The sequence below is a fragment of the Megalops cyprinoides genome, chromosome 2, assembly GCF_013368585.1.
Source record: "Megalops cyprinoides isolate fMegCyp1 chromosome 2, fMegCyp1.pri, whole genome shotgun sequence".
Taxonomy (NCBI): domain Eukaryota; kingdom Metazoa; phylum Chordata; class Actinopteri; order Elopiformes; family Megalopidae; genus Megalops; species Megalops cyprinoides.
Genome location: NC_050584.1, coordinates 791,200 through 816,291, shown reverse-complemented (window position 1 = coordinate 816,291; position 25,092 = coordinate 791,200). Strand labels below are relative to the sequence as shown.

The window sequence follows — 25,092 nt, the reverse complement described above, 5'->3', positions numbered from 1 at the left end:
TGCTCAGATGAGCACTTATATAAATACCCAGGTGTGAGTAGGCCATAGCTCAACAGTTGTTGATTGCATTTTGGCAGAGTGGCATGACAGTGAACTACATGCATTGATATGATGATGACCCTTTGTTCGAAGACAGTTCCTGTGGACCATTTGGTGTGGACCAGATAGACCATATAGCTCTGTATTTGACGTGGTTTGAGCAAGTACGTAAATGTGCAATAGAATGTAGATCCTAACGCCACTTTATAAATAACCCATTTCTTCAACTGAATTTTGTGAACTGAATTCACATAAAGGAATGGGCAAGGGTACAATAGCAGTGTCTCACCTAGTCAGCTCTAGTTCCCAGACCATAACTGCAGTGCTGTACGTAGTTACGTAGGGTATGATTTTCCAAATTACATGGGGTATCCGTTTTTTTTCTCAATTTTGTGAAATATTTTGTGTGAAAATAAGTAAATGAATAAATATTTTTGTTTTTCCTCAGAAATACTGCAGCTACTGTGGATGATCTTCAGATGACCACCATGATATTAGGTATGTTTGCCATTACACATGAAATTATCCACATTTCAGTGTTTGCCAAAAATGTTATGTTTGTGTTTTTATTTAATACTACAAGAGCTTAGAGTGTAGAGGCCAGCCCCTAATAACCATTAGTCCTGCCTTGTATTATGTCACATCAGGCATTAATTCTAAAACAGGGGTCTGAATTTCTTAATGTTCTTTGACACTCAGTTTAGTCATTCACCTACCTGTTCTGCTGCTACATGAGCAAGAGTAATCGTAACAACAACTGTCATGTAGCTATATAGAAACCCAAAGTGCTGCTTGGTTTCCAATTTAATAGTATCGTGAGTTGACTTATTTGCAAATTTTGCCAATGCTGACAAAACAGGCAAATATGGAAAAGACACCTCTTGTTGAGGGTGGTACTTTTTATTCTCATTCTAAATTCTAAGAATTATGTCACCTGTGTGAAGTTCAGCAGGTTTATTTACGTTTTTATTTTTAACAGAGCATTCCAAATCGCTGACATGATGGCGGGTACGCTGTCTGACGATACATGACTTTACCGCAACCAAGGAGTAACAGCCTATTGGCAGTATTTTGCACTGAAAAGCTAATAGTAGGCTAACCATCCATAGTCTAGCTGCTGTACTTTTCCCTCACACACTGATTCATACACCCACATATGGGTGAACAGGCAGAAGTTTGTCAATGCTGTCAACTCACCTCCTTGCCTATATGGCTAGAAATGCCATTGTTTCATTAGCTTTAAGCTAGCTTCCTATTTTGCATTTATTTAACAGCTTGTGAAGTGTGACTGCTATTTCTCTCCAGCAGCTGTTTTTTCTGCCTCTTTCACAACCTTTTCAGACAGTTACATGAGATATCAAAGAGACTGCTATTTTTTTTATGTGTTTTGATCTGTACTCTAAGCTTCTGTTATGCTAGTGACAGTGGTCACTTGGAAGTGTCTAGTCTACTACATGAGCAATGACAAAAAATGCCAGACTTTTCAGTGGAGCACCGTAATATGGTTGGAAGGACACATGGACAATTAATCATATGTTGTTGACCTCATCAAACTGCAAGTACTGATGCCTAATCCTTGCTAAAAGATATCACTACTACCTTAAAAAATGACTGGCCACAAATGAAGAGTTACAAAATTGTTGTAAAATCATACAGGGTATTCCCAGCCTTACAGATTAAAAACATTATTTCCGAGTGGCTCAGCCATTTAAATTGCTCAATCAACATATTACTCAGCCCTACAGTTCTGATCTGGGTTTCATTCTGAATTGGGTCATTTACCAACAATGTCTGAGCATCAGTGTTTGTGGAATACAATTAGCTCTAGTCCACTGGGGCATGGTGGGTTCCTTAGGCTACAGTCACCTGTTTCACCACTGGTACACACTCTAATTGCTTGTGCAGTGCCAGCAAGTTGCTCAGATGACGCCAGTGGTGATGCACTTATCCAACATGGTAATTTCTTCACGGTGATTCACTGTGGGACCTATAGTGTGATAAATAGCCATTAGATGTGTGCAGGTGTGTAAGAGGATTACTTTCATCTCACTTCAGTGCTTCTGCCTTATGATAGACAGTGCTGTGGAGAGGTGAGCCTTAGTATAGAACAATTGGTGATTCCAATTGTTCTATCCAATTTGTGTTGAAGGGTAATTTTCAAATAATTGAATAAAATATTGGAGTAATGGATCATTTATTCCTGTGCATTAATCACTTTAATAGGCCTATTGTCATAGTTGAGTCTGGGTTTTGGGAGGTCAGAAACATAGCTCATAGCTGTTCATAGCTGTGCTGTTGCCACTGCAAGCTCCCGTATGATGATGGTCATGACAGAAGCCCACCTTTGTCTACCTTGGAGCAACAGCAGGGCATCTCCGTCTCAGATTGCAATCACAGCAACATTGTATTAAAGTGTCCCCCAATGGTGGAATGAACTTCCCACCCCCCTGAGAACAATCTCTTCAATCCAACCCTTCAGACGTGGTCTAAAGACACACCTCTTCAGACTCTACCTGGACTGACACCCTTGCCATTTTGATGTTATTGACCTAAGATTCTTGGCTTGTACTTGTAGCTCTGTCTCTCACCTTGTATTTGTAGCACGTTTTACCTAGGTAGCATAGCGGTACTTCCTCGTCCCTTGTTTGCATTTGATATATGTATCCTTAGATCAGATTAGCTCTGCCTCGCTACACTGACCTTGTGCTCAGCCTCAGCACTATCTGCTTTGTATGACCTGTACACATCTTGCTCTTGTGCCTGTGTCTGTTTGCCCTTTGTATGCACTTTTGTACGTCGCTTTGGGTGTGCAAGTTAAGCCTGGATCCCAAAAACTGAAAAATACTGAAGTGAGGATGTGGAAAAAAATGCACAGTACCGATAAAACCTGAATGATTTTTAGAAGTGCACTGTGGTAATTGTTTTCCAAATGTACATTTATCCTAAAGTGTCCTGAAATACTGTATCATATTTCATGTTTATATATTTAAATATATTTAAATGCAAAAGTCTCAGTAATTGCAATTAAATAACTGGCTTTATGGATTAGCAGATGATATCAATGCCGAAGAGGAGCTTTGTGAGGTGTCCTGGGTACCTGTCTTTTCCTGTGACCCTCAGACCCCTGTCAGTTCACATCCTATTGATCAGGACACTGCTACTGTAAGTGTTTATTTATTATATTTATATTTATTATCATTTATTGTATAATTTATTTCATGTTTTTTGGTAGAAAATGTAGTTGAATAAATCACATCCTTCTATTTTATTTTATTTAAATGTGTTTTGACCTTCTGAGTGACTTATTTTTTTATTGCAGGCCCTAAAGGAGGTCCTCTTTGGCTCTAGCATGAAGTGTTTCAATGAAGAATGGAAAGCTCAGAGTTTTACATTTTCAGACATCCCTGCTGTTAGATATGGTATTGTACAGAAAAAGGTAGTTACCTTTACTGTAATTATGCATTTGAAATGATTAATTGTGAACAGGGTATGGGGGTGTATGATACAGTATTATGCTGCTGTTGTCTGTGCAGAAATAGTGTTCATTCAACAGATCATTGAGCCGGAAGAGAAGGATTTTAGTGCAAGGACTGTGTAGTATGGGGCCGTATTCTAAAGGTACAAATAAATAATGCAGATTGCAAATACACGTAGTGGATTTTGCTAATTCATATTAGCATTTGGTAAAAATTGCAGCTGTGGGCTCCCAAGTGGCTCAGTCGGCGAAGCGCTTGTCTTGAGTGCATGTGAGCCTGGGTTTCACCCAGCAATTTCACCTGCCATCAATGACCAGGAGCCTACAGTGGTGTAATAAATTGTCATTGTTCTGCTGGGAATAGGGATGGAGTGGCACCTACAAATGTATCATAGAATTATATTGGTCTCCCTTCCACGCACCCTCACAACTATAGAGGTGGTTGTGGTGAGATAAGCATAATGTGCAATTGGTGATTCTAAAAAGGATTGTTTAAAAGGAATAAGTATTAAAAAATAGTATATATGTTACCCTGTTAACCTTTACAACCCAGACGCCTCAAATTGTGGCCATATCAGAATACCTCATTTTCCTGTGTACAAGAGGCTTTTTGTTTTCAGTGTGTCGAATACATCAATGGTAACCATAAAATTGGTTCAGCAAAAGCAGCAGTCTGTCGATATTTTGCATCACGGGCGGTTGTCCTGTTTACTTCAAAAAGAACTCCAATTATCTCTGTTTAATATTTTGGTCTTTCATGGGATATTAGGACATTTTTTGCTATGTACCAGAACATGAGTCTGATGTGATTTTTAATCGCATATCAGTAAACGACAGGATTGTATACAGCAAAGCCACAATTTGCACCTATTGATAGCAGAAGTGTCTTCAGATGTACATCTCTCTTAGCTAAGCTGACTATGTAGATGACAAGAGAAAATGCAATGATTATTATTTGATGATTATTCTTCTACCTCATATAAAATGAAATATCAGATTTCTCAAGTCATGGTCATGCTCCTTAATGCCATTTTACATTAGAGAAATTGGTTCTGAACAAAATTATATATGGCATGTGAGGATACTTATTACAGATCCTACAAGACAGGGCATAGGGTTAATAGTAGAATAATACAGCATTTCATTTCCCATCATTTTTACTTTAACAGGGACAAGATAGATATTTTAGCATGATTGATACATAACCAACACACTAACACACTTCACAATCCATAGCCATGTATTATTGTGTTTAATGCTGATACAGAGAACATTGTTTGTATAGTCCAAGAACACTACTGACACTATGGTTTGGATGCAACAGTGGGTTTCTGATTTATTAAATTACTTAAATAATTAAACCATGAGTTGTATGAAAACATTCTTTAGAGCAGTTATTCCATTAGTAATGAGGTTAATGGAGAACCTACCCGTCACAAAACAGTTGAATTTGGTGTAACATTTAAAATAAATACCAGTTGCCCACTATATTTATGGAGTTTTTATGTCTGTTAGGCTGTTATTATTTCAGACGCTACATGCTACATTACATGCTACATTCATAGCACTTGCCACCCTCACCTGCATCAGTTTTTTTGTGCTGTTGTACCACATTGCCCTGTCCTCACCTCTGTGCTTGGGTCAGATCTTGCCGTGAAGATTTCTGCTAATGCCCTTTAAGTCAAACCCATAACCATCTCTGTCATGCTTCTTAGTTGTTTTATTCTACTTTTTGTGTTTCTGTTGTGTTGTTGTAGCAGGTTTGTGGATGAACTAAATGAATGGTCATGTTCCTACCACATCTTAATGTATAGTTCCACTGCAGTTACTGCAGAGGACACGGCAGAGCCAGCATCATTTTTCTTAAGAAAGCAATAAAAGAAAGCAATAAAAAGCAGTTAATTTGCTGATTATGCAAAGAGCCCAATGGTGCAAGTCCAGTACAAATAAAGAATCCATTTCGCCATGAAGTGTGCAGACGAGCAAATATTCATTGGATCTAACACACCACGTGATCATAGGGGTAAAGCTGAGGTACAATTTCAGCGTGCTGGTACTGAATTTATGCAAGAATTGTAGCAAATTTATTGCAAAAGTGCTAAAGCTGAGAGTAAATAGTAATGTGTCCACCAGCTTTTACTGACCCTTTTTCTGAAATAGAAAAGGATAATTCTAGCAATATTTCAAGATCAGTTTGGAGACTTTGTGATTTGAAGCATCAATGACATGGTACAGAAAAGAGCAAAAAACAATTACTGGATCATTTTTTCTCCTTTTGAAGTGCATCTCTTCTGTAAGACTCAAGAAGGCAGAACTTGCTATGTCACTGTGTAAATTGCAGTTGAATTTTCAGTATCTTGTTGAAAAAAAGACAACACTCAAGTAATAAGGATATATTGTTTTTCCAGGGTGGCCCCTGTGGAGTGTTGGCTTCAGTCCAGGCCTGTGTTCTGCAAAAGCTTCTGTTTGAAGAGACAAACTGTCAGTAAGTTCTTAATTCACCAAATACCATTACCCAGTTTCATACTGGAAGCCCAGCAAAATCTATTCAAAGTATGGCATTGTGGAGCTCTTATGCTTCTGTCAAAGGAATTGGCTGTTTATTTGCTCTTCAGGATTTAGCTGTTGTTCCAGGCTTTTGGAAAGTGAATATTGTCAGCCAACAGTGAAATGGAGAAGACTTAACCCTTTGTTGTGTTTAGGATACTTTCCATGTTTATTTGGATTGGATGACAACAATGTTGTTTTAATATAAAAAATGCTGTCAGATTTTCAGAAAAGCACGACTTTGCATTTGAAAGGTTAGCATACTGAAATCCTTGTTGACTGAAAATATCTGTGACATAGGAAGCTTTGACAATATTTAATCATACTGTATAGACATGAAAAATGGTTAATTATGCAAAACATTGAAGTGATATCGAATTCTTTCTTTGTCTGGCTTTCTGTGTTAAAATCTGTGTGTTGCATTTATTATATTTATAGGAAATTGCAAGCTTCAAATGTTGCACGAAGCAGATGCCTTGTTTTAGCTATGGCTGAAATCCTATGGAGAGCAGGAGAAGGGAAAACGGCAACTGTTGCAATGTAAGTTTATGATATTTGAATACTTTTTCTATAGGACTTTGAAGTACTTCAAAATATATTTCAAAATATGAGCTATCCTGGGATATAAATGTATTTTTAAAAAAAAAAAATTATAAAAATGCAAATATATTAGATTTCAATGAAACAACATAAGGTTTTAGAATAATATGAAGTCCTTTTCAGCTATTCATTTACTTTTCTGGTTTCTGTGTGTTACAGATCGTCAGGAAGACAACATTTCATCCCTACAGGAAGGTATAAATCTGAGGGAATTCTGGAAATGGTACGATGGTAGAAAAATTCATTGTTTACTGTTTGTCATTTAGCCATAGCAGAAATCATAACACAACAGGAGATAACACAACCACCCTAGTACTTTTGATTAATAATTGGTATAAATGGTTTTGATTTTGAAACTTGGCCTGCACACCGACAGTTTGGATGTCAGTATTTATTGACAGCTGTAATGATAATAATAATACAACTTTTATTTGTGTAGTACTGTTTATACTTTTTTCACTGTGTAATTTGAGAATCTGTAGGCATTAACATTATACCTGAACAAAGCAGCCTAAAAGAAAATGAGAAAAATATGAAATTGGAACCTAGAAATGGCAGGCATACAAATGCTGTGACGAGAAATCTTCAGTGTATGTGTACTGTTTTAGTCTATAGCAGACAACAATACAAAGCCAGTCCATTGAGGGTACCTGTTGTAGGTAGGATAAGACAAATAATATTCTCAACCAACAATTGGTTAAACTGAATGCCACAGCCAAAAACCTGCCTATCGACATTGATATTTGAATTAATATTCAATTGAGCATTGACATTTCACAGAGTCAAAACAGGAGCAATCTGGGGGCAGCTACTTCACAGGAAGGCTACTTCAGGAAACTCATTTTCTTCATTTGACTATAAGGCCAGTATAGAGGATGTAAATGTGTAGATGGATTTTAGTTTTCTTAAGAGAACCCAGCCTGGTTTCGTGATACATTAAAGCCTTAATGTTATGCTGCTGGATTGACTGTTCAATTGCCAAGATAGCTAACATACCAATCGGGCTGTTGAGACATCCTTGTTTTTTTCATGTTAATGTCACAGAGTAAACTAGTGTTTACATATGCACTCCTTACTTCTGTTCATTGTAACCTTTCAATTGCACATTCATCCATTCACAGTACAACTAACGTTTTAGAGATGGGTGGACTCTTTTTGCAGCCGTAATGAATGACATCAAAAATCACAGCAGTAGTCTACAGAATCCAGTCAGCTTGCGAACCCCAGCAGTCCTTGCAACATATGAAAATAACAGTGACAATTGACAACCTTGCTTTCCAAATATAGCCTACGTTTGATGTATAATAATCTGTTATGAAAACTTAATCAACTCATCTGAGACAAATTGCTTGCATTTGTTATTGATGTGGGGACTGGCTCAAAAATAGCCTACGTTTGATGTATAATAATCTGTTATGAAAACTTAATCGACTCATCTGAGACAAATTGCTTGCATTTGTTATTGATGTGGGGACTGGCTCAAAAATAAAACTGACAACTGCTACTGACTTCAGTTACAGACGTGATAATTATAATATTAAGTCTGTGTTGGATGCAGAGGCTCAGCTCTACGTAAATATTTTGCCTGTTAAGTCTACTTGGAATGTTGAGGTATCCTATAAAAATAAACCACTGTTTACTGTCTTTTGCTGTTGCCTATAACAAATTACAAATAAGTTACATGCGAAAGGGTTAAAACAAAATTTGCCGTTCAGCACATCTGCGTTTGCCATGCCTTTCAGTAATTCAGCCAGGTAAATATCCGCGCGGAATTATGGAAGGAAGTTGCAGTCAAGCTTGATAATATGATCAATTTGTCTTAAAACATTAACGCGTTAAAGTTTCCAGATTAATTGCGAACGAGCGTTAACAGCCCTAATACAAACACAAAAGATCATCAACCGTCTCTGCTGTGTTGCGTTCCTCACGCACTTTTATGATGTCACGCTACTTACCTAGCTGACGCAGCAATCGCCATCCAGCATACGCCCTACCTATTAAGTAGGGTACGGTTGGCAGTGGAGACACAAGCCGTACCAGGGTTTACCGTACCAAACCGTTACGTAACGAACCGAAATGTACTGTACTGCTTGGTGGAAGGCTAGGGTTTGAATAGTGTTATATGCTCACACTCACTGTGTTGTTAGCCTGGTCTGACACTGTTGTTCATTCAACTTGAATGGATACACTTATGTTCTATTGTGCTGGAAGTTGCTCTGGTTATGAACTTCTGTTAAATTAATATAATGTAATGTAATGTAAAGCATTATATATTTGAGTAAAAGATCTTTCCAAAGACGCTTCCAAAATACGAGTCAGTCATTGCTTAAAAGTGCACTTAAAGTAAAAATGTCAGCTAGTGCTGTGCCTTCTCATTTTAGTGTCTGTAATCGGAATCAGTACGACATATCACCCAGCTTTGTTGTTGGACTGCTGGCGTGAGGAAGAGTCTACTTCAGCCAAAATGTTCATTAATCTTCAAAATGTTCATGTCTGGCAAAATATATGGACCATATTGCATTAGTGGTGAGGGTGGAGTGATGAGGGTCACTGCTGCTGGAGTGGTGCAGTTATTTTTGAACCAGTCCCCTCATCAATAACAAAAGAAGGCCATTTGTGTAGGATGGGCCAATTGATTGTTTTCATAACAGATTAAGACATGAAATGTAGGCTACATTTAGATGGTCGTGGAAAGTAAGCGAGTGTGTGTATTGTCACTGTCCTATGTATGTTGTTTGGACTGTTGGGTGGTTAGCTTGTTTGTTGGGTAGGCTATTGCTGTGAGTTTTGATGTCACTTGCTATTCTGTCCCCAGTGAGTGAAATATTTACGCATATCTACAGATAGCTAACAGGCTTCAGAGAAATTCAGACACTTTTCACAATTCAGGAGTAAAGTTGAGGGGAGTTTAGAATAGAATAGAATAGAATGATCTTTATTGTCATTATGCTCAGGTACAATGAAATTTTGCATGACCTCTCCAGGTGTACTTAAAAGAAAATAAGACAAATAAATAAAAGCGGTGTCAGAAAGACAGCAGAGCAGTAACAGCAGCAATCTCAAACAAAAAATCTCATGCTGCAGCTTTCGCAATAGCACACACATTTCAGACAATCTGCGCTGTTTGGCGAGCATAATCAATTATTTGAATTAAGCGGTTGGTGTCGATTTTTCTGTGAATTATTTGTTTTATTGTTAATCAAGGAGGATAAGGGGGACAAGTTGAAAGTAATGATAGATTTAAAGGTAGCGTTTTGGCTTCCCCTGTTTCCAGCTCACCAGCCGCCACTGGAAGTGCTGGTCAGCGACGGGATGCTTTCCTGGATCCGCTGGTCTTCCGTTGTGCTCTTTTTAGAAGCTGGGGGTTTACCAAAGAAATCCGAAATTCATTTCTGTGCCATTGTGATAGCTAGCTACCTTGAATGATGCAACATTACTAGCTACTTGATGACTAGGCTACGTGACGTCCGTTGACCATGATGCTTGGCGTTATTTTGATAATTAATAATTATTCAGTATTGCTAATTATTTCGTAAAACGTCCTCAAAATAACAACAGGAGAATTATTTAAAATGTTTTAATATGTTTATTTTTGTTGCATCTGGCAGAGAGTGCTGTGATGTCTGCCTTGTCCAACAGGGGGTGCTGCAGCACCCGCAGCACCCTTACTTCCCACGGCCCTGACGAACTGAAATAAGTCACACTGGGGGGCAGTTGGAAATATTTTATAACTTACATGCGAAAGGGTTAATATCACTATTGGAGCTGCTGTCTGCCTTTCAATCTCTCTGACTGCATATATGTGTGTGAATTAACGTGTATGTGCATAAGCACGTGTCCAAAGTTTTTGTATCTGTTTGTCTTATGGGCCATCCCCCTCCCTCTGTGTCTCACGCAGCTCTGCAGCCTGTGGCTAAGCATGTGGCTTAGAGCGGCTGCAGCACTCTGCGACTAATTAGGCTCATAACTCAAAAACCGCTCGTCACAGCGCTGGTCTGAAGGCATTGTCAGAATCAGAATTTTTCCTACATTTTTATGTATGATTCATGCATGTAGAGCCAGTCGATTTGGCATTGGTTTGGCATCTGCAGCACAAATGGTTTATGCGGAGTTGGAGCTACCATTATAGTTATTCATTTAGCAGATGCTTTTATCCAAAGTAACTTACAGTACATTGGAGGTATACAGTTTGTTATTATGTGTGTTCCCTGGGAATCAAACCCACAACCTTGGCATGTGCCATGCTCTACCAATTGAGCCATAGGAACATTAGCTAGAAAAAGAATAAATAATAATAATAATAAGGGACACAAGAACAGTAGTGTGCTTGTCCTTCGGGCAACCACGCTAATTATCAATGAATTTTCAAGTTATAACTAATAACGGAATAACCTCTTTGTAGATTGGAGGAAAAGAAAGCCCTGTCACTGTGGAACACATACAGGAATGAAAAGCGTTGTTCATTGAGGAAGATTAATGTCAGCTGTAATATGAAAATTCCATGGAGGGTTGATTCAGAAAAATATCATAATTTCTTCACATATCTGTGGTTTTTATAAAATATATTGTTTAATGACAAGTAGTCTGATGAAGACGTTGAAATCAGAGTGCTTATTTTGAATTAAATTTGTCTTTACTTGAACTGCACATACTAGTTGCATTGTTACACAATAGTCCTGTACAATTTTTTTTTTTTTTAATGCAGTAACTTATTTTGGCTTATGAAAAAAAAATGTAACTGTTGAATTTTTTCATCTACTAACTACCCTGGCTGGTGTACCAAAAATTAATTTCAGATCCTGACTATAGACATTACACACAAAGCAAGAGAGAGCAAGAGGTTGGAGAGATAGTGAGGAATACAAGGGACAGGACATGGGAAAGGAGACCGTGCATTTGTTCCAAATTAGGCTTGGTGGCTTGCAGTATCTCCCAGGCTGTTTGTGGTTGTAATTCTGATAAAACTCAGCAAAACTCTGAAAAACAGAAACTGGCATTCAGTATTGTCTAGCATCTAACTAGGGCTAGCAGCAATTCATCTGGGATTGCCTTCCAAGAACAAGCTCAACTGCTCAAGAAGCAGTTGCTCAAGAATAAGGTGATCAGTTGCACTATTTGCTGTACATAGATTGTGCAAATCAGTTTTTATTGTGATGTTAGTATGAATTTTCCTATATGTGTCCTTCACAACCCATGCAAGCAAGTCTCAGAATGTGATGTTGATATATTTTAAAAATATGGGTCCTACCAGCCATTAAATTTTAATCATTTTGGCAGTAGAACTCTTGAAACAGGCATATTGACATGTGACTTGGATTAATTTCTTGTTTGGGTATCTTTAAAAGATATTTACAGATTTCTCTCATGAGCCAATCCATTAAGGGCAATGATTCAAAGCAATTTTTTCATGTAAAAAGTTCAGTATTCTTTGTGACATTTTGGAATCAATTTTTCAAACAAAAAAATTTGTTTGAAAAGATGTTTAAGAATAGTACACACACTTAATCTGGCATCAGGTTGGCCTTGTGGTGGCACAATAAGCAATGTTTTTTGGCTTTCATGACAAATTTGCAACGCATAAAACTTGCAAAATGTACTTACATGTATTTACTTTTTTGTAAAATACAACATCTCTAAGACTATCATTGACACACAGGACCATGCACGCTTTAGGAAGGCAGGGGCTCATTTTCTGCCATTTTGAATTTCACAAAAGCAATTGAACAGTATTTTCACCTACACCATCACTGACAATTTTGACAATGTATACTTATTTTGACAGTTTGAAAAAGGACTATCAATGGCTATCATAAGCAATTCATTTTCATCATCTGCGCATACCTTAGAGTGGTGCAGATATAACCTGTTACGTTTTAACAATTTAACTGTTTATTCTGTAGGTATATAATTCATATTCATTGGCTTTCAAAATTGCTAAGGCTAATTCCTGAAGTCCAAAGCAACTCTAGTGGATAGAGTATACATTAAGAAGAGTTTAATTAGCATAGCAGTAGGAAAATGAATAAACCTACTTAAATGACCATTTTGAAAAAAGGTGTTCAAAATCCATTTTTATTTCATCCAATCCAATTATTTCATTGATATTGATTTTATAGGGACGGACTTGCCAAATATGGTAATGTAAAGTTTTTTTTTTGAAATATCAAACAACTGATTGATTTTATGTGCTGTACATGCCTTGGTAATTGAAGAAGATAAGATAAGACTATAACCAGTCAATGAATTAATAGATGAAGATAAAAATAAAAATAAAAAATAAAGAACAATTTGGATTCATCAACAAATGCAGATTTGTGGTTCATGCAGCCTTTATGAATGCAATGTGAAGTATTTTGAATGTATTCAAAATGCTTCTTAAATTTTATTGGCAGCTCTTTAAAGAAGCCTGCATTAATTGGTGTATACAGTCTCCCTTGTTGGTTGTGAAGTGCACTAGGTGAAGCTAAGGCTAACTAAGTTTCACACCATCCACAGATTTTATCCTTTCAAATGCCCAGGCCTTCAAAACTCGAAGAAACTGTTTGCACTAGGCAGAACTTAAACAAGTTGTCTGATTCTATAATTTGATGCAATGTTTATTTGTACATAATATGTATATTTACATACATTATTGTCCAGAGTCCAGAGAGACAACCAGAACATTTTTTTCTGCTGTATGCATTTGTGCTTGTGTGTGCTAAAAAGTTGGTATTTCAGTGTTCTTCCAGTTTTAGGTAATGATTTTTTTCCTTTTTATTTTAGCTTACATTCCATAAGGTACAAAACTTTGAGGACTTAAAGTTGCTCCTGGAGCAGCACATAGTGCAGGTAAAGTACAATGAAATAAAGATACAATTGTGGTAATTTCTTCATGTTCAATAGTTTATTTCTTTGATGTATTATTTTTATTGTATATGCAGCTGTTATTACTTTCCCAGACTGATTTAACTGATCAGTCCATCATGTCTTTTAAAGGCTGCCTACATGGCTGAATCAAAAGTGTATTTTTCAAATATGCTTGTTTGTATCTTAAAAGACAACAGCATCACATAGCAGAAGACATTGTAAATTCCAGCCAGTTTTCTTTGAGTGATTAAAAAACATCAATTCAGTGAGTTTAGGTCTCATGGTTTTAAATTTGTTTGTGACACAAAATCACAAAACACAGGAACATCCATAAATTCTGCATGCTACATCAACTTCAGTGGTCAGCCTCATCGATAAAAAGATTGGTAAGATTAGATTCATGACAATACTGCACGTATAGCCACAGATATTATTTGATGTCTGGCTTACTCCGTGAATTGGTGTTCATATGGAGGATTATGCTCATTACATAAGACTTACCTAAAACCACCACCTTGCTTGTTTCCTGTAGAGTGTGTAACCCAATGATGGGTTATTCATTGGTGGTTGTCAAAAATTAGCATAAAGTCACTAGTTTAGTACCAACTAAGCTCTCTTCAACTCCCCCACACCACATAGATCAGCAGGCTTATTATATATGCACCAGAAAAGAAGAAGTGACTGTCAGGTATTCTAAAAAAGGAGCAGTACTGAAAGCTTGCCACAAACCATAAATGGTGGTTAAGGTGTTCACTTTGGATGCAAGCTGAGCTCCATGACATAGGGTCGTTCTGAGCCGTGTCATTGACATTGACCGGGGACCCACAGTGGCAGAACAGATGAGCGTTACTCCATCAGGGATAGGGATGGGTAGGTCAGCCAGGGTTTCCTTGTCTCGCTGCTCCTCGGGCACGCTGCAATTCATCAGGAACCTACTGAGTAGCAGCTGTCCCTCCAGTGTGCACCCGCTCCGCTCTGTAGTGCACCGTGCGAGTGTGAGTCGCCTGGCCCGAGCGCCTCCTCGGCATATGCACCGTGCGAGTGTGAGTCGACTGGCCCAAACGCCTCCTCGGCATATGCACTGTGGGAGTGTGAGTCGGCATATGCACTGTGCGAGTGTGAGTCGGCATATGCACTGTGCGAGTGTGAGTCGACTGGCCCGATCGCCTCCTCGGCATATGCACTGTGCGAGTGTGAGTCGACTGGCCCGAGCGCCTCCTCGGCATATGCACTGTGCGAGTGTGAGTCGGCATATGCACTGTGCGAGTGTGAGTCGGCATATGCACCGTGCGAGTGTGAGTCGCCTGGCCTGAGAGCCTCCTCGGCATATGCACTGTGCGAGTGTGAGTCGGCATATGCACCGTGCGAGTGTGAGTCGACTGGCCCAAACGCCTCCTCGGCATATGCACTGTGCGAGTGTGAGTCGGCATATGCACTGTGCGAGTGTGAGTCGGCATATGCACTGTGCGAGTGTGAGTCGACTGGCCCAAACGCCTCCTCGGCATATGCACTGTGCGAGTGTGAGTCGACTGGCCCGAGCGCCTCCTCGCCATATGCACTGTGCGAGTGTGAGTCGCCTGGCCCGAGCGCCTCCTCGCCATATGCACTGTGCGAGTGTGAGTCGCCTGGCCTGAGCGCCTCCTCGCCATATGCACTGTGCGAGTGTGAGTCACCTGGCCCGAGCGCCTCCTCGCCATATGCACTGTGCGAGTGTGAATCGACTGGCCCGAGCGCCTCCTCGGCATATGCACTGTGCGAGTGTGAGTCGACTGGCCCGAGCGCCTCCTCGGCATATGCACTGTGCGAGTGTGAGTCGCCTGGCCTGAAAAAGGCAAAAAAGAATAAATACTATATGATCTATCTACTTTAAATTATGAGACCACTTGAGTTCCTGATCTTTGTCACTCCTTTATGTGTCCATGAGACTTAAATCCTTTAAATTTCAGTAGCAACACCACTGAGACTTCCCCCCCAAGAGACAGGTGTAACTTCTGCACCTCTCCTACTTCATTGTGAGTTGTCTGTCACACGTTTTATTGTTTGTGTTCGTCAGTAAACATAAATAATTTGTGCAATGCATAATAATGCGGAATAATTTTCTTGTTTCAGTTTGAGCATGGTCCCTCCGGATGTATTCTACTGACCATTTCAGCTATTCTTTCAAGATCTGTTGAAATGTAAGTTACTTGTATGTTTCAATAACTAAGGTGACAGTAGAGGAATATAAGGTTGTTGTATTTGATATTACTTTTACTACGTGTAATCAAAATAAGTCAAAGAAAAATCCTAGTCATATATGCTTAAATGAAATACATTCTCATGAAAATACCAAAAGTTGAACACTATACAGGGTTTTTAATGAGGAACTATTACTTTATATTCTTTGGGATACTTTTTTCCCAAATTAAAGGTATCTGTTGATCTTATTCTGAAGAGATTGGCTACAACAGTATTACATGTACATTTTCAAGAGGTATATTAAAAAATCAGTCTTAAAACAGAGATTGGTAAAACAAAAGAAAAATCTGACCCTGTATTCAGAACGTTTCTGAGAATATTTTTAACATTGCACTTAAATGCTTTATAATTTAGCAACATAAAGCTGTGTATAATAACACTTTATTTATATCTGCACTTACAGCGCTATTCATGAAATCATAAGAAGACAGCATTGCATCACAATGCAAACACAGTATACCACTCAGGAGTATGAGAACTAATTATAAACCATCATTCAATGTACACAAGTCCCCATTTCAAGACTCTGGGAATACAGATTTGCAGACAATCATGTCAGAATTGTAACTGATAAATATGATTAGCAGAGAAGAGCTATCAAGTGATCATCAGCCCGTCTTAGTGGTTTTAACAACAGGAATAGCTGTAATTAGTCATATTTGATTAGCATGTGCCATTGCAGATATACATACCTGTAGCCATACATATTCCATTTAATAACTCATATTGGCTTACCTCAGGCCCACAGAACCCATGGAAAAGGTGTAAGATTGTGCCTGCTTTTTCAGTCATGTTGATGCAGTATGGCATTGAGAAATTTTTTAGGCAAACCACAATAAAAATGTGTGCAAGAAGTTACTTTCACAAGACTGATTTCATTTAGTTCCATATATTCTAATGAGGAGATGAATATGGTAAATATAGTGAAATGATCTAGGAAATCATGGAAGGATCACACTCGTTTGCATCCCTGTGTGGGCATTGAATGTATGATTTTATGTTTAAAGCTTCAAAAATAATTTTACTATGGGAACCAAACATTGTTTTGATTAAGAGTGTATTGACTTGGCTGGGTCTTCTGATGTGAAACGTAGACATGCAATTAGAGCAATTAGTTTTGTTTTGATGTATGAATACACATTCCAAGTTTCCAGCAAATGTTTGGGAACATACTCCCAGGAAATCTGACCCAAATGTGAAAGAAAGGCCCAGCATTCTGAGGATGGAATTGAATTCCCCAGACTGTTGATTTTTGCTTTATCTATGACAAAGTATCCGTGATAATACGTTTATCAGTCTTTCCTGTATATGTATATAATTACAACTAGACCATCTTCCCCTCATTGAAACATTACTTGAAAAGCTGTTCCTTGTTGTAAGGCCTTGTTTTCCTCTTCAGGGTGCGGACAGATTTTGATGTGCCTACTAACTGCTTAATTGGAGCTCATGGCTACTGCTCACAGGTGTGTGTTGAAAGACAAAGGACTCATCTTTTTACAGAAGAGGTGTTATTCTGGAAGAAAATGTATGAAAAAATTAATGCAACTTTTTATTTATGAGCTAACTTCAGAAGCAAACATTTTGCTAATGACCTGCTGCTGACTCAGACATGGTACATTTTCATATACTGTATGACCATATGTCTTCCTAATCCAGTGCAATCCTATACTATTGAAATATTGAAATTTCTGTGTCAGTGTATGAGGCCAAATTGTTCTGATTTTTCGCTGAATGACTCCGTAAAATGATGTTACAATTATTTCAGACATTTTTATATGTGTCATTTGTTTGTCAGTTTTCCCCTGAGACTGACATTTATTTCAAACCATTTGATCTGAAAGGGAAAGAGACAATAGATTGATTTCAATACCAGGTAGGCAGGAAAGAAGTCAGTGGGAGCAAACAGGAGTTACATTTGTTTTCCATCCAAGCTTTTAATTTTTGTTTGACGCAAAATTGACGAAAAAGGAAAATCTAAATGGAACCACATCAAGGAGTCCAGGGGCTTTGGGACGCCACAGGACACGTCACTGAATATTCCTTACATCCTCTGAAACACAAAGATGTACTCCCTGAACTCTTCAGCATTTTTACAACTCTAGCTTTACATTGTCCATCTTCCTGTTTTCTGTTAACATTTCCAACACCTGCCAAGGGAATGACATGTGAGATCATAGAGTAGGGGAAGAGATGGAATTATTTACAAAAATACAATTTCCTCATTTATTCTCGGCATATCTACTTTCAGCTGACTTCGCCTTAAACATTACTTTAAGGTTTGCACAAGATCCATTCAGATAAGACAAATGTTCTAGTGTTATAGGGAGAGGCACATAAATACTGGACAGAGATGCACTTTTCCACTTTACTTACTTAGTTAATTCCTTATTAATTAAATAATATTTTCACTTTAGAAAGTGTGCTTACACATTAAATTTTTATAAAGGGTTCATTGTTGTTTGTTTTTAAAAGTCAGCATCTGTTGATGCTTACAGATTTAAATATTAAGTTTAACTTGAAAAATCAAAGCAGCTCATGTACTGTGAAAAAAGAAAAACAAATGATGCAGAATCATAGATCTTCACATACTCCACATACTTCACAAGCTCCCTTTTGAATGTGTTTATGTTAGGGCAATGTTGTATTGGTGGCTGTAGTGGCTGTAGATGTACATGTTTACCAATATACTAATCCCTTCATTCCAAAAGTGTGAAAATTGTATTATGTGAATACATATTGTATATATGTATGTTCATAGGCCAAGAAGAGGAGGCCTTTTAGTTCACTAAATTCAAGTAAATCCTGCTAAATTGGAAGCACAGAATTTTGAATTTTAAAAACTTCAACCTTAAAAGTTCATTTGTAGAAAATACACAATATCTTCGGAGACTGTAATGTATTTTTCACATCTCTGCATGGTTTCTTATTTAATGTTCATAACAGGAGCTTGTAAACCTCTTGCTTTGTGGGCAAGCCGTTTCAAATGTGTTCAATGATGACATCGAACTTGACTCTGGAAATGGAAACATAACTCTTCTGAAGGGAATCAAACAATGTAGTGACATTGGACTGTTGTCTTTGTTTGAACATTACAACATATGCAAGGTAAGTGTTTCTTAACAACAGATTTAGTTTTCAGTAAGGCCAGTTATGTACATTTAAACCACTAACCAAAAACCTGGCGGTGCATATTTCTATATTTTCTTTTGCATTGCAGTTCACAGCTTGTGTCATGTCCAGACAGTTTCAAAGTAACTTAGTATGTTTACTACATTACTTCCTACATAAAATTGACCAATTGTATGTGTATTGTCACTTTCTCCTGTGTAACTGCGGAAGTCACTACATAGAAACATACTAAGGCAGTTTTGGTCTGGGAAGCTGGCTGGCCACTGAGTTATTCTTTAATCTTTACCAACATGGTAAATTTACAACTTTTTATTTTTATAAAAGTATATAATTTTGAATGGATTTATGGTTTAGTCTGGGTATTTTTTTGTGTAGCGACTCAAGCAGTAACAATATACAGTGCCTTGAAAAAGTATTCAGCCCCCAATGATTCCAAATGTAAATATATTAAAGAAAGATTTTTTTTCCAGCTGGTCTACATAGTATTGTACATAAATACCTTCCCTTTCTATAAGGTCAAAAAGTATGGTTGGATTTTCCATTGAACAAACTAAAATGAAGTGACAAAAGCGTTCAAAAGAGAGTGTATCCACGTCAGAACATACTGACAGGTTTGGGTTTTATTTTAAAGTGTGTGATTCATTCTCACAAGGTTGGGCCCTATTTGAAGACTCCAAAGTTCCCAATCTGGGTGGTCTGCAGTGAGAGTCACTTCACTGTACTCTTCTGTCCTTGCAAAGAGCTAATTAGTGACTGGAGGATGGAGCAGAAGTTTGACCTTTACTACTACGATGGCCTGGCCAATCAGCAGGAGGAAATTCGCCTCACCATTTGTATGTACTCACTGTTCTATATTGGTGTTGACCTCATCTCTAACGTTAAAATAAGATTACAAAATTTGGTTAAGAAAATGACACTTATTTTTGTTTACTTGCTAATGTTAGCCACAGCAACTTTGAGGAATCATTCCCAAGAGGTTGACAGTGACCTTATTCCTCCTCTAGAACACTGCATAAGGACCAAGTGAGTAAATCAGTACAATTTGTACATCTTGGTTTCATGATTCAACCCATTTAACCTTTGAAACCCAGCTATTTTCAGGTTTGCTGATTCCCTTTGGAAATTGTCCATAGTGAAACAATGTGATTTTAAATGGCAGCATTCAAAAAATGAATTGTATTTATAGTCTCCCTATTCAGACTTTTGGAATTAATTTATTTGTATGTGGCAGTTTTAAAAGTTGATTCTGAGTCACATTTTGTTGTGACTGTAGGTCATACTAAAGAGTTTTCCTCACTGACGCTAACTGAGATGAACATGTATGAATCACTCAAATGAAGATTTTACTTAAATGGTTTTGCTGATTCAGAATTTCAGGAATCAGATCTAAAATTATCCCAACAGGGAGTGTACAGCTCCTTCTAATTACTGTTTTTGGTTTTAGCATTGTTGCTTAAAATATAGGCAAAATTTGCTTTGTTTGGTAATGAAGAAAATAAAATGTACTGTAATTATTTTGCAGTAAACATTATTCAGGGTATATGTAATGCTACTATACATTTTTTTAACTTTGTTTTATTACTAGATGGAAAGATGCAACAGTGAATTGGAATGAAACTGAACCCATTCTTTGATTTTCCACTGAAGTCACTTCCGCATATCGTCTAAGAAAATAACTGGAACTGGACATCACAGTGCATTAATTTGTCTGTCTATCCATAATATTCATTACATAAAATGCATAACATGTTTTACATGCTTCAGAAAAGGATGATTAAATTATTTGAAAAATAATGTCTGGAAAATGTTTTAACATTGTGATTGTATATAGTCGTGTAGGTTTAAAATGGCACCTGTTTCTCTAAACCCACATCTGTTCAAATCACATTTCTGAGTGAATACGTATGGACACAGCAGTAAAATCCATAACTAATTCAGTGTTTTTGTCTGGAAAAACACTAGTGTTCTACAACTCTGAGAGTTTCATAAATCAGCCTTATGAAAATGATGCTAAAAACTTGCATTTGAAATGCTGTTTTCCAAAAAAACACATCTAGTGACTTTTGACAAAAAGGAAAATTACAGTATGCAGCTTTACACAGACCGCTTTAATTTTCCTACACAGGAATTTTGGGCAGCATTTGCCTGACCTTTGTTTTTTAAGTGTATTGTTCCTAACACCATTATAACCGGTACTATGCAGGAGAAACAGCCATAGTTTTATCATGCCAAATGATACTGAGCTGATTATATGTAATTTTTCCTCATGGACTGTATCAACACAACACTGCTAATCCAAAATAGTCATTGAAGGCTCTTATTACAGCTGGACAGTGAGAGGAAAGTACAGGGTTTATTTATTTATTTAATGTGAAGGTGATGAAAAAATGGTCTTTATTTTATTATTATTATTTTTTTTTGGATCTTTGTATGTGCCGGATGTGTAGAAAACCGTCCCTGTACATGGTGGAGCTTTACCACTGGGCTTTGATTGTCATTACAGTTTTACAGTGGGTTTTAACTATGTTCATATTATAATTCCTGATATGTTTCTGATAGGTATAATGAGGAAATTTTAACATACATGTTTTCTTGTTTAAAAATCACTAACAGACAAACCATAATGTTACTTCTTACCATGTAGTGCCTTTTTAAAATATTTGCTGCTTTTTAATTTAACTGCTTGTATGTGTTTTGAATAAAATGGTTGTGTGGTATATTCAATAAAATAAAATGGTTGATGGAGCAGCAATGTAATATTGTGGTAAGGGGCAGGACATGTAACCAAAAGGTTGCTGGTTCAGTTCCCCACTGGGGCACTGCTGCTGTACCCCTGGGCAAGGTACCTAACCCAGAATTGCCTCAGTGCGAATATCCAGCTGTATAAATGGATAACATTGTTAACTTTGTAAGCAATGTACGTTGCTCTGTGTAAGAGCCACTAATATAATGTAATAAAGCATTTTCTAGATGTGTTAGGTTTTGTTGAGTCTTCGGTATATAGTAAAAAGATATAGCCTGATATCAAATGCACTCATGGTGTGGTAGTCTGTGGTTGTTGAGAGGGTACAGATGGTGATTATGTAACTATTTTTTCATATTTTTGTTTTCTGTCTGGAAAGTCCTTTTGTAATTAATTTTATTTATTGAATGTCTGAAGAGGACAGAATGGTATAAAGAAGAAACACCTATCTTTGGCTTGTCCTTTGATTAGTTTTATGTAATCTACTGAAAAGTCTTTTTGAAGGGACATCCGTTCAGATGATGGTTTGTGCATCAGCTACATAACCTCACCCAGCACTAGCCATGGTAAAACAACAAACTTTGCCATCCAACTCTGCAATGCCTTATTGGTTGCTGAGATACATGGGACCTTGAACGATTTAATTCATCATGTGTGCTTGGTTGTTATGGCATCCATGGACCCCAGGCCAGTATTCTCAGAAGTGCTTTTGCGTAACTGTAAGTGCACTGTATTCTGATATATATATATTCAATACATTTGAGGCCTATCTGTGTTCTGTACCCCATAAATTAAAGACAAGCAATTAATGCATAGCAGTATCCTGTCTTGAAAATACCAGTCTTCCTGTCATTCAGATTTAAATAAAATCAACAGCCTCATGCCAGTAATCCAGGAGTCCTGAAGGAAATACAAAGAGAATGAACACACCCTGTTTGTATTTTTATCTGTCACTCCTGAATGAGAGGATTGTCAAAAACATGCCCATTCGAAGGCACAGTCATGCACAAGAGATCAGTGTCTGGATCATTGCATGTTGTTTCACACGAATTTTAGTATCCAGTTGTTTTTTCTAATGGTCAGGGAATACTTTGCCAGTGTTTCCCATATATTTTTTTCATTCCTTGGTGCTGCACAAAATGTAGATCAATTAATCCATTGAAATGTTGAAATCTACAGCAGTACATGAACACATTAAATTTGCTTCTGTTGAAAATCTGCTATGGTGTGTGATAGCAGAGGACATAGGGAATTGTTTACATAACAGTTCACATTGTAGCCCAGCTGCACTGGCTGAGTAATAACATAACCAGATAAGCAAAGTGCAAAACTACAATGCACCCAGCCATATAACATTGAGTAAATACTACTTCACTCTGACTGTTTTGTATTTATTTTTAAATGCTTAAATCTGACATCTCAATTATACAAAACACGGGAGCAATTGGATAACACAGAGACCTGTTTAAAATCCAGCCAATATTAACATCTTATTATTTATTCTGTTTATCCCCAGGAATGGATGAACAGTAATTTGTTTTTTAGGTTGCTATGAACTGCTGTGATGGAATGTCATTTTTGAGGAGTGAAATACATGACGAAGATGTTGTGAGTTTAGCAAGGGGCCTTTACTGCTTCCAGGTATGACATCTATCAACTAGCTTTAAAAAACCTTGTGAAACATCCTAGATGTTCTAATGAGGAGGGCTTCACGTTTCATGATGTACTTAGTTTTTCCACATAATGTTTGCGTTACACATAATACATCTAATGTGTATTCAGAGTATTCAACTAATTTTTTCTTCTAAAAACTGTATTTGGTGAATGGCCTGCACTCAGACTGTGTGAAACATGATTATGAGCGCTTCTTGTGCCATGTTGATATGAATTTTTTATGAAGGTTCTGTAGCTGTATCTAGCTGTTTCTTCATTCACCCCTCCCACTATTCATCCCTCAACAGTGTGTTTAAATGGTCTTAATCTATCATCATATTTTTCGTATTTAATGTAAATGAAAGCATTAAAAATAAAAGTGCTATATAAATAAAATTAATTATTAAAAATTATTATGAATGTTATAATTTCAATTACAAGGGCGAAAATACTTGTTTCTCCAGCTTTGTCTCCATTTTCTCTTTCAATACAGAAAATGAGCTTTGGACATTGCATTCTGAAAGCACTGCAGGCTAATGCACTAACACACTCAGCTCTGTGTAACTGCAATTTTAAAACATGTCTGTGATGGTGCTATAGGCTGTAGGCCTAATGAAAGGGCATACAAAAAAAACATTGCAGACCATTCCAAACCATGTTCATTTTAATTGCGTGAATAATAGGCAAGGCTTGCAAAGTACGTAATTAATGTATAGGTAGGAGTCAAATAACATAATATATTGTTAGCCCATCACTACATTAAGTATCTATCATATGATTAAGAATTATAATTAACCTTATATTTAATGTTCATTTATTAAAACTATTTACACAGACAATTTTAGAACATTTGTTCATGCAATGCACAATGATGTCTCAGTTAACAATAATCACGTTCAGTAATGAGCTTCCAAATTGTTGCAACAGGTTTTCTTCTAAGCAGTTTTATTCTAAAGTTGTAGTTAGTTAATGCAGTTTCAGATCTGTTGGGTGTATTTGCAGAAAGGTAAATTCTATCCTTCCTTCACAGCTATGGTCTTATAGAACCATATTCTGAAGATTAAAAAAACCAAAAGCTTAAAAGCTTGCAGGACATAGAGTAGGTCGCATCTACAGTATAATGAGACAACAGGTAAGTAAGTAGGAAGGTGTTGTCGAACCACAGAATAATGTACTAACTGTATAAAATATTGCCACCACTTACAGGGGCTAGAAGTCACAACTGTGAGATTCCATAAGGCACCTCAATTGTAGCTGGATCAGCTATGTGGCAGGATCACTGGGTGGTTGTTGTGTTCAGACAACCTGAGATCCCCCTCAGGATGGGCTACCTATGCAATGGGTGCATGCACTTTATTATTTTTTTTTTGTTTCTGCCCTTTCTAGAAGACATACCTGTAAATTTGAGCTACCACTACAGGAAGCATGGTTGGAGAGAAGTTAACCATTTTTTTATGATCATTATTACCATTATAATGTTTGATGTTTTAACATATAATTGACTAAAATATAAAGACACATTGCAGAGTACTGTTAAAGGACATGCTGAACGGAGTATTGGCTAGGCCTGTTGATCTACTTTTAGACAGATTTCTCTGTAACAAAATGATAAAAATAACAAAGTCAGTTAAACCACATGAATATTTAGTTACAGCCTTGCATTGTTCAAAGTTGGACATGTAATGTTAGACAGTTAAATGGACAATTTTCATTTTTCAAGAAGTCTTTTGCTGTTGGCCAACTAGCCTACACTACATGCTCCTACTTTGTTCTGTATGTGTTCCTTGGGAAATACCCTGTTTTAAGGTTGAGACATTTACAT

General features: G+C 37.3%; 1 protein-coding gene across 1 annotated transcript in view; it reads left to right on the top strand.

The window, feature by feature from the left end:
- mindy4 (MINDY lysine 48 deubiquitinase 4) overlaps positions 1–20,508 on the top strand; it is a 36,755-nt gene extending 16,247 nt beyond the window's left edge. The window contains exons 6-18 of the mRNA XM_036521833.1: positions 488–537; positions 3,092–3,201; positions 3,359–3,475; positions 5,923–5,999; positions 6,500–6,601; positions 6,821–6,884; positions 13,424–13,489; positions 15,617–15,684; positions 17,145–17,208; positions 18,689–18,850; positions 19,527–19,707; positions 19,819–19,897; positions 20,460–20,508. Of these exons, the coding sequence (XP_036377726.1) occupies positions 488–537; positions 3,092–3,201; positions 3,359–3,475; positions 5,923–5,999; positions 6,500–6,601; positions 6,821–6,884; positions 13,424–13,489; positions 15,617–15,684; positions 17,145–17,208; positions 18,689–18,850; positions 19,527–19,707; positions 19,819–19,897; positions 20,460–20,508 (1,189 nt within the window). The remainder of the gene's footprint in view (positions 1–487; positions 538–3,091; positions 3,202–3,358; positions 3,476–5,922; positions 6,000–6,499; positions 6,602–6,820; positions 6,885–13,423; positions 13,490–15,616; positions 15,685–17,144; positions 17,209–18,688; positions 18,851–19,526; positions 19,708–19,818; positions 19,898–20,459) is intronic.
- Positions 20,509–25,092: the final 4,584 nt, after the last annotated feature.